The sequence below is a fragment of the Pristiophorus japonicus genome, chromosome 16 (genome assembly GCF_044704955.1).
Source record: "Pristiophorus japonicus isolate sPriJap1 chromosome 16, sPriJap1.hap1, whole genome shotgun sequence".
Classification (NCBI taxonomy): Eukaryota; Metazoa; Chordata; class Chondrichthyes; family Pristiophoridae; genus Pristiophorus; species Pristiophorus japonicus.
The window spans coordinates 19,901,831-19,911,224 of NC_091992.1; the positions used below are offsets into that span (position 1 = coordinate 19,901,831).

Consider the following 9,394-nt stretch of genomic DNA (forward strand, 5'->3'; position numbering starts at 1 on the left):
AAATATTTCATAGCTTACATATACTTAAATATGGTACAGCATAATTTATAAATAAAGGTAGCTGACATGCATTATGTGCTCTATCACAATGAAACAGAATTGTAGGTGGGGACAATTTCATGACTCATGCACTTAAATCACAATCAGTACTGAAGATTTATTATTGTTTTGCAATATTGGAAATGAGTCTGGAGCATTGTGCTCAGGTACTGAGGGAATGATCAGCCATGATCTTATTGAATGGCTCAAAGGGCCGAATGGCCTACTCCTGCACCTATTTTCGATGTTTCTATGTAATAATTTCTGAAAGTAATACAAGGAGTGCTTTGTGCTTTTATTTACTTTAAATGCAGGAAATAGTATATAGTTATCAAAAATGAACAGTTAATTGATGCATTTTGCCCAGAAATTTGTGAGAGGAAATCTTCAAGTTCATTTCTCCCTATCTTGCCCACCTCCACCCATTCCATAGAATGATGAGCAGCCTAACTCCTCCCAGGCCTGTATCTGTGCAGCTGTATAATCAGTCACCAGGAACATATGTAACACTCCCTTCAATTCTTGCTCTCCCTGGGCCCAAGTTTCCGATATCTGCCAGAACAGTGCACCTCCGAGAGGCCCGCTTATTTTGTGGAATGAAAAGCGCGCCAAAAACTTAGCTCGCGATTCTCCGAGGCCTGTTCAGCAGTCAGCGCGACGCAGCACAACAGCAGGGGTGGGGGGGGCGGCGGAGCTACAGCCCTGGGCCAAAAAGAGTGCTGGCAGCTGCACGCATGCGCAGTAGCTCCTGGCCCCCAGATTCTGTGTGCATGTGCTGCTGGCTGTATGGGAGGGGCCCGAAGCACGCAGCCCCTAGCCCTGGCCGAGTGGGCTCCGGGAGCGGGCAGAGTGCCAATTTCCAGCCTGCAGCACGCAGCTCCTAGCCCTGGCCGGCTCCCAGTGCTCCCGAACGGGTCGGTGAGGTAGGAACTTTTTATTTTTTATTTATTGATTTATTTATCATTTTATTATTGATGATGGTTCATTATTTTTTTAAGTGAAGTGTTTAATGCTTTGGAAAATCCCCTAACTTCCCTTCCCTCTCCCCGCCCCCAAATCTCTGGCTTACCTACGCCTAATTCGAAAGTGTACACAAGGTTTTTCTAAGCGTACAAAAGTCCACACTTACTCCGTTCTAAGTTAGTTTGGAGTAACTTTTCGGTGCCTAAACTTACAAAACAGGTGTAAGTGGCTGGTAATGCCCCCTTTTGAAAAAAAACTGAACTAAAACGAAACTAAACTAACTCCCTAGAACTGGAGCAAACTAAATGCCGAGAATTGCGATTTCTAAGATACTCCAAGCTAAACTAATTGCTCCAAAAAAAAAGGAGCAACTCCACCCGAAACTTGGGCTCACTGGCCCCAAGTTTCCACATGATTTGCTCCTGATTTTTAGGAGCAACTGGTGGAGAACGGAGTATCTTAGAAATCGCAATTCTCCACATTTAAGTTTTCTGCAGTTCGAGTCAGTTAGAACAGTTTCACTTTTGAACAGAATTTTTTTTTCAAAAGGGGGCGTGTCCTGCCACTGACGCCTGATTTCAAAGTTTCCACAGTGAAAACGTACTCCAAACTAACTTAGAATGGAGCAAGTGAAGATTTTTGTAGGCCTGAAAAAACCTTGTCTACACATTAAAAAATCAGGCGCAGGTTACAAATTAGGCGTCCGGAACGAGGTGGGGGGGGGGGGGGGGGGGGAAGGGAAGTCATTACATTCTACAATATATCCTTAGTTATACTAATACAAATATTATACAAATAATTCCAACCTGAATAACAATTTATAAGCAAAGAAAAGATTAAATAAACCATGTTCCTACCTGTGTGAAAGTGCTTCAGGCAGGGAGAATGCTGCAGGAAGCCTCACGTTGAGGCAGCCGTTCCTGACGGCGGCGGGGTGGGGGGTGGGGGGGTGAGGCAGTAAGGGCCCGACTGACGGCAGCGGGGGGGAGGCAGGGAGGAGGCAGCCGTTCCCGACGGCAGGGGGTGGGGAGGAGGCAGTGAGGGCCCGACCGACGGCAGCGGGGGGGAGGCAGTGAGAAGACTGCAGGAAGCCTCAGAAGTTGAGGCAGCCATTCCCGACGGCAGGCAGGGGGGTGGGAGGAGGCCCTCCCCTGCCGTCAGTCGGGCCTGTCGGGAAACGGCTGCCTCAACTTCTGAGGCTTCCTGCAGCCTTCTCACTGCTGCAAGAAGCCTCAGTGCTGATCATGGAAGGGCAATGTGGTTTTATTAAAAAATGTTAAAAATGGAACAGCTACAAAGAACTACAAAAATAGCCGAGTGCCAATGTTTCCTTCACACTGCGCGTGCGCGAACGCTCCAACGTGCGCGCGCAGGGTTGCCAGCATGAAAAAAACTCATTTAAATGGTACCCGCCCCCTCCTACTTACAAAATCGGCGCGAGTGGTAGGCTCCGCCCCCTGGGCGCCGCGCCAAGCTGACATCGAGCTGCAAAGCGCTCGAGAATAGCGCGTTTTTTTTCAGGCGCCGTTTTCGGCGCGAAAAACGGGCGCCCAGCTCGGAGGGGCGCCTGTTTTGCCATGTGGCGGAAACTTGGGGCCACTGTGTGGAGAGGAAGAGATTGCCTGGTCTCTGTTTAGCACCTGTCCATAATGGAATAACTGACGGTAACTATTCATGGCAGAAAGACTTGGATTTATATGGCGCCTTTCACGACCACCGGACGTCTCAAAGTGCTTTGCAGTCAATGAAGTACTTCGGGAGTGTGGTCACTGTTGTAATGTGGGAAAGAACTTATGACTTAAACAAAAATGACTTTCTCCCCCCCCCCCATCCACCCCTCTCCCCTTTCAATGTTTCAAGTTTTGTTTTAATCCACTGAGGAGAAGCTGGTTAAAGAGGTACAAAGGAGGTATAACAGGCCATTAAAGAACAGTTGCAGCAAGAAAACAGAGAAGAGGCAAAACTTTAGACATCGACCAATGAACATACTGTTACAAGTTGTCAGATTGCTTTGTATTTCAGCTCTTCATCGCTGAAAAGTAACTCGGTCCAGGCTAGTTGGTGTGTAGAATTTTCCGGCCTTGACCTTGTCTGATTATTGGTCTCAATGGACTATAACCATGGTTAAATTTAGAATATAAGTACAGAAAAAAAAAAAGGTGCCAAGTCTGCACATTTGTTAAACTGGCGCAGGGACCGAGAGGTAAGTAAAGAGAAAGCAGGATGAAGATTAATTGGAGGAAATTGGAAAAGTGAGCAGCTGTGGGAATACCCATTGCGCTAGTGCCAGTCGCATTTATCAAAGGAACAGACTGGTGTATATTTTTGATTTTCTGTCCGTTCAGCTTGGAAATTGCAGCAGACTAAGCAAGCTATTCTTAGTAATGATATGATGCGTTTACTTTCTTTAGCATCGCCATGGCAACAAAAGAAAATGTGACATCACAACGAGGAATGCTGAAGACAATACAAAGCAAAGTGAACTCCTTGGCCAGTATCCTTTTTTTTTTAAGTATTTTTAGAAAGTCTTCCATGTAGTCTCGAGGTAAGAATAAATTGGAAGGTAGAATGTAGTGGGCAAGGCTGGTAGACTTGAACCGTAGCCTGCTGAATAAGCCAGATTCACTATGCTTAGTGCAGTGTATCTGGAGTTTGTATATCCTTCGGTGGAAAACTAAAACCATTGCTTTAAACTTCATTATACTGCTTGCCATAGCGTAGCTGTGATGCATCAAACTACTGACTTTTATTTAAGAACTGGGTCAGTTGGCACAGTAACTAATTTTGTTGAACATAGTGAATCACATAACTTCAATGCAAAATGTTAAAGTTTCAGCACAAATTACAGTAGGTGCTTCATAAATAATTAATTTTCAAAAGTATGAATCTTTTATATGGGAAAAATATGTAAAACTTTGAATGAAAACCATAAGTGAGGGTAATGGCAAGTCACAGTTTTATACACAATGTTCCTGGTAATGTTCTAGACAAGTTTTTTGGGTCTAGATGTTAAGTACCATCATTATTTTAGCTAATGAAACAAACCCTCATGAATTCTTTTTAGATTCTTCTGCAGTAAGTGTTTCGGTATTATTTAGTCAATCCATAAAGCATATTTCACTCAACAGGATCTACCGTGATCCATTATCCTGCTTATTGCCTATCTCTTTAAATGGTAATACCTGTTTTAAATGCTTTCAATTATTTTGATGAACACACATCATTGGTTGCAGAATGATTTTAAAAAGCCAAAAAGGTAAACTGTGTTTCACTATTGCAGGTAGCATCTTTAAGAATTTTTTTTGTCATTACAATACTTGGCATTTATAAAACGCCTTTAACATAAGAAAATATCCCAAGGCGCTTCACAGGAGCGTAATCAGACAAACATTTACACCAAGCCAAGAAGGAGATATTAGGAGAGAGAGGTGGAGAGACAGAAAGGTTTGGGGAGGAAATTCCAGAGCTTAAAGCCGAGATGGCTGAAGACACGGCTGTTAATGTGGGACAAATGGAGTTGGGGATGCACAAGAGACCAGAGTTGGAGGAATGCAGAATTGTTGGAGGGTTGTCGGGCTAGAGGAGGATACAGAGATGTGGAGAGGCGAGGTTATGGAGAGAATTGAACATTAGGATGAGAATTTTAAATTTGCGATGTTCATGCACTGGGAGCGTCAGCATGCACAGGGGTGATGGGTGAGCGGATCATGGTGCAGGTTAGGATATGGGCAGCAGAGTTTTGGATAAGCTCAAGTTTATGGATGGCGAAAGATGGAACAATTACTGTTTTTTGACAAAGTTGTACTGAGATCAGCAAACTGCAGTGATGAGTATTTTTACTGTAATTCAGCATCACTAATTATTTCACCAATTCCGCAGCTTGATTAACACCCTTTAATGAGTCTGGAATAATATTGGACTCTTCTATCCCCTGCTGGTTAAATGCCCTCATCAGCATGCTGTTATCAACCTTTGTTCTTGTAATCCTTTCTGACGAGACCCTAGTCGTAGGAAATAATGTTTTTACCAGTGGAATACTGCTGGAAAACAAATTCCTAATACCAAGAAATTATTTGGAAAAAAAAAAGCACATACAGACTTCAGCATAACAATCTGCTATTAAGATCTTATTTCCAGGAGATATTAGCAATTCGATAAAGTGGGAGTGTTTCTGTCGGTTCCTCTTTAAAACAAAAAGAACTCCCTCAGCTAATTATTTTCCCGTTTTACACCATTGACTTTAGTGGAACTGATGTGTAGTTTCCAACAGTGATTTCTGAGAAAAGTAAAACTGTTTTCCATAGAGCAATGCTCCAATTTGTACATTCTGAAATGAAAGTTGCTCATCTGCTCAGTCAAGGAAGCTCAATCTTACCCTGTGGAGTTCAAGCCCGAATAGGTTGGCTTTGGCTGAGTTAGGAGAGTTCTTTTGCTGGCACTCACGCTTGAAACATATGTGCCCATCCATTTGATCTGCTGGTTTCTCTAATATTATGACCGATACCAGTAAATGAGGTTTTAGTAGTCTTTTTACGATTTACAGTTTCTGCCTGTGATATAATTTGTCATTATATTGTTTGTAACAGATGCAAGAACTTTAGGAAACAGTTATAACTCACTTACATCAATATTGTAACACCAATGTGTTTTCTACGTTACTGGAACACAGAACTTGCTAGTGTTAGGAGCACACTGAATCGAGATTTAATTTTGTCACATCAGCCTCTGAACTGTGGAAAATGCACAGAATTAGGCCACTATGTTCTTTTCAAGCCCAGCGAGACATGAAGAAATTCTTTTGGTGTGGAGCAGAGCATTAAGTGAAAGGTGCTTGGGCAATTGCCATTGAGCGCACAATCTCACAACACAGTTTGCCCGAAAAACTGGAGTCGGAGCCATGGCAACATGGCCACCTGCTGAAATCTCCCGCAAGCCTCCAGCCATACTCCAAATCCTCTTGAAATGTTTGTGGTTTATAGTGTCAGGCATATTTTGGGGGAAGCAGTGAAATTAGCTCTAGCTCTAATTAAGTTACGACGTAGGTCTGGATTTTTTTTTAAGTAAATTGATACCTTATCCAGATTGTTGTACGAAATGAGTAGTTGAGCCTTAAAACCAGTAAGGTTCACAGTTTGATCTCGGGTCTGATAAATTAGGCAATATCTTCTGGGTTGCCCATAGGGGAGGGTCAGTTGGCCTCAGCAATCTTTGTTAGAAAGATGAACACAAGCCAGGATTCCCACTTCTGATCCCTGTTGGAAGGATCAATATAGGGGTATCGGGTGAGGACATGATTGGGCTTGGTTATGATTCTCCTGCAGTCAACATTTAAACATCCAGGCTCATACATGAAGCACAGTCACACCATAGAATGCTTGGCATCCATGGAAATACACCCCATCAAGTGATCTCTGCTTTTAGAAAAGGAGAGCAGAGGGGGTGGGGAGAGGGGGGGTGGAGATCTTCTAAAACCATATTATTGTTCAATGTTATATTTTAATAAATTGAAAACAAAATTACTTTTGGTTCTTTAACAACAATTCCAGATCGATTTCCTGCCATTAACAGCCTGGTTCAGCGGATAAACTTGAGGAAGCGCAGGGACACGTTAATTTTGGGGGGTGTTATTGGCATTTGTACTATCTTATTGCTACTATATGCCTTTCACTGATGAAACGTCTCCTTAAGATGTTTCCACAGCTACAAAGCACTGGGGAGGGAGGGGAAGCTTGTGGACTCAACCTGCATATTTTGGCTGGATTGCTAGGGTGATGGATTTAGGTTACACTGGAATGCTAAGGAGTATTCCTTCGGGCCACAGTTGCGTGATTGGTTTATGATCAAATGTAAAACCTCTTTTTTTTTTTTTAAGTACCTATGCTCTTGGAATATATAATTTTGAAGTACAGCACATTGATGTATTCTTCAGCATTAGAATGTGGTCAGTATCCGCCTCTCTTCTTCCTCCGCCTCCATTATCCAGATAGTAAGTTAATGTCTCATTTATGAACAATTATAAAGTCAGATTTAAAAATAATCTGTGTTCTTTGAATCATAAGTGTATGTAGCCAAAATATATGTATTTTCAAGAGCATATCTCACATGTACTTAAATGTTCTTTCCTACAGAATGGTGCTGCAGTGCATTTGTGTATCGTGTCACACAGTGATAGGACATGGGTTTGTTCCTTTTGATTTCTTCACATGTCCAGTTTCTGCTCTCTTCTGAGAGAAGTGCCCAGATGGATGGTTCAAAATCCACCTTCAAGTGATTTGGTTGCAAAGCAGACCTGACAGCAGATGCTTACCCATCCTCGTGGAAATGTGAAGGAGGCAGAGAAATGAAAAGCAGGAAATTATGTTTTTTTTTCCCCTAAATATATCCATATATCCATACATCCACACAATCACACGTTTTGAATTTTGCAGCAAGTCTCCAAATGCTTTTTAATCTGACCAGTTCTTAAATGTTGTCATTTGGCCATGGGCACGGTTTGTGCAATCTTGTATTGAATGATTTGGGATAATTTCCTGAACATGTATACACATGCATGTACATTGCTTATTTATATCAATTTGTACTATGCCATTGAAAACTATAGTAATAAATTGGAATAAGCTGCTGAAACACCTCCCACCTAAACCAAGCAATCTTGCTTTTCATTTTTTATGAATTATAGGTGCAGTATATTGAAACCTTTGGACTTAGCTGCAAAAATACAATTGCCAAAGCCAACTTTTAAAAAGAAAGAAATCATAAAACGTTAAAATATCTGTACTAAGAATCAACATCACGGTGAATATTAGTTTAGCATTTTTTCAGGTATTTTGCTGAGGTTGTGATTTGCCCTTTATCCCATTTTGTTAAAAAAATCACCGGTACATTTATTCACAAACCACGAACTGTGGCCTTCTTAATGATTTCCGGAGAATATGATAAACTGTCAGCTCCTATTAACAGGAAGCGTCTGTTTCTATTCCTCAGATTGAGGTAACCAATTCGAATGTTGTTGTTTAGAATTCATGCAGGCACAAAACTCAATACTTGGAAATATGAATCATTCCAATATAGTGTCCAGAAAGAAATAATGCTTTTTTTTGTACATAACACTGTCTTTTGGATATAGGCTATGATCTGTTTACCATGGCATCCTTTTATGAATTAACTTGACACTGGCAATCAAAAGTTGACTGACTAATTGGTTCATTCAAATTCAGATTGTTCAATTGTGTAGCTAGTTTTTGTTTACCACACTGTTGAGTTGATCCATATAAAAAGTGCAGTTTTGCCCTAAGATAGAGTTCACACAGCTGCTGTGTTCTTTTGTCTATCTGTTCAAAGCTTTTGATGTCAAAAACCTATTCATTTCTCAGATGTTTTCCCTCTCTCTTTACCCTCTCTCTTTACCCTCCCCCCCCCCCCCCCCCCGTTGCTTCTTTAAATGCTTCTGGAAATTTTGTTAATGTAGATTTTAATAATCTTGTAAAATAATTTTCAGTTCTCTGCTAATGTGCATTTTCTGCATTGTACAGAGGAGCTCTGACTGTGTATGTAATTTGTTAATAAATTAGAATCTTAAGTGATCCTGCTTGCTGGTGTTTTGCTTTTATATATGAGATCCTGAAATCACTATTAAATCTTAATTGAGTCTTTGTTGCCATGGTTACTGACTGTAATAACTCCTTCTTTTCACAAAGAATCCTTTTAATTTTTATACAAGTACATCAGATTTTATCACTGCCCATAGCCCAAGCAACTGTTTTACCTCAATCTTCTGGTGTTGCTGTTGCAGGGAAAATTGTGTTCCAAATAGTCAATATTTCTTTAATTATGTGTCTGACCATTAATCTTAAACCCAGAATACATTTCAAGCAGGCCAGACAAGCTGCTATTAGTGCCTTTATGATAACCACCAAAATCAAGCTGAGTAGTCTAGTGAGACTTAATTGGTATTAGAGGTGGCTCTCACTCCGACTCCAAACTATGGGCCCAAATTTCCCCATGAGTTTGGTGTAACTTGATTTTTCTGGTGTATTTTTTTAGTTGCAAATGTGACCATTTAATTTGCGCCAGTGTAAGTGAGTGAGTTAGGTTTTTTGTTAGGTCAGTTTTTTTTTCAAAAAGGGGCGTTCCCAGCCACTTACACCATTTATGCCAATTTGGCCAGAAAAAAGTTGTACTAAACTAACTTAGGGCAGCGTATGTGTCCACTTATGTCCGCACAGAAAGACCTCACTTACAGTTAAGGAATCGGCGCAAGTAACTATATTTCAAGCACCACCAAGCACCAAACAATGCACAAAAAGTAATAAGCAATTAATTAACAAATAAAATAGAAGGAACCCTGCTCCTAAAGCACCAAGACCAAAGTAATAAGCAATCAATCAATAAT

At 41.1% G+C, this 9,394-nt stretch overlaps 1 protein-coding gene across 2 annotated transcripts in view; it reads left to right on the plus strand.

Annotated features, from left to right (window-relative positions):
- gosr1 (golgi SNAP receptor complex member 1) overlaps positions 1-8,585 on the plus strand; it is a 120,783-nt gene extending 112,198 nt beyond the window's left edge. For both annotated transcript variants that reach the window (XM_070858074.1, XM_070858075.1), the window contains exons 8-9: positions 3,414-3,496; positions 6,549-8,585. In XM_070858074.1, the coding sequence (XP_070714175.1) occupies positions 3,414-3,496; positions 6,549-6,673 (208 nt within the window). In that variant the 3' untranslated portion in view covers positions 6,674-8,585. The remainder of the gene's footprint in view (positions 1-3,413; positions 3,497-6,548) is intronic.
- The last annotated feature ends 809 nt before the right edge of the window (positions 8,586-9,394 follow it).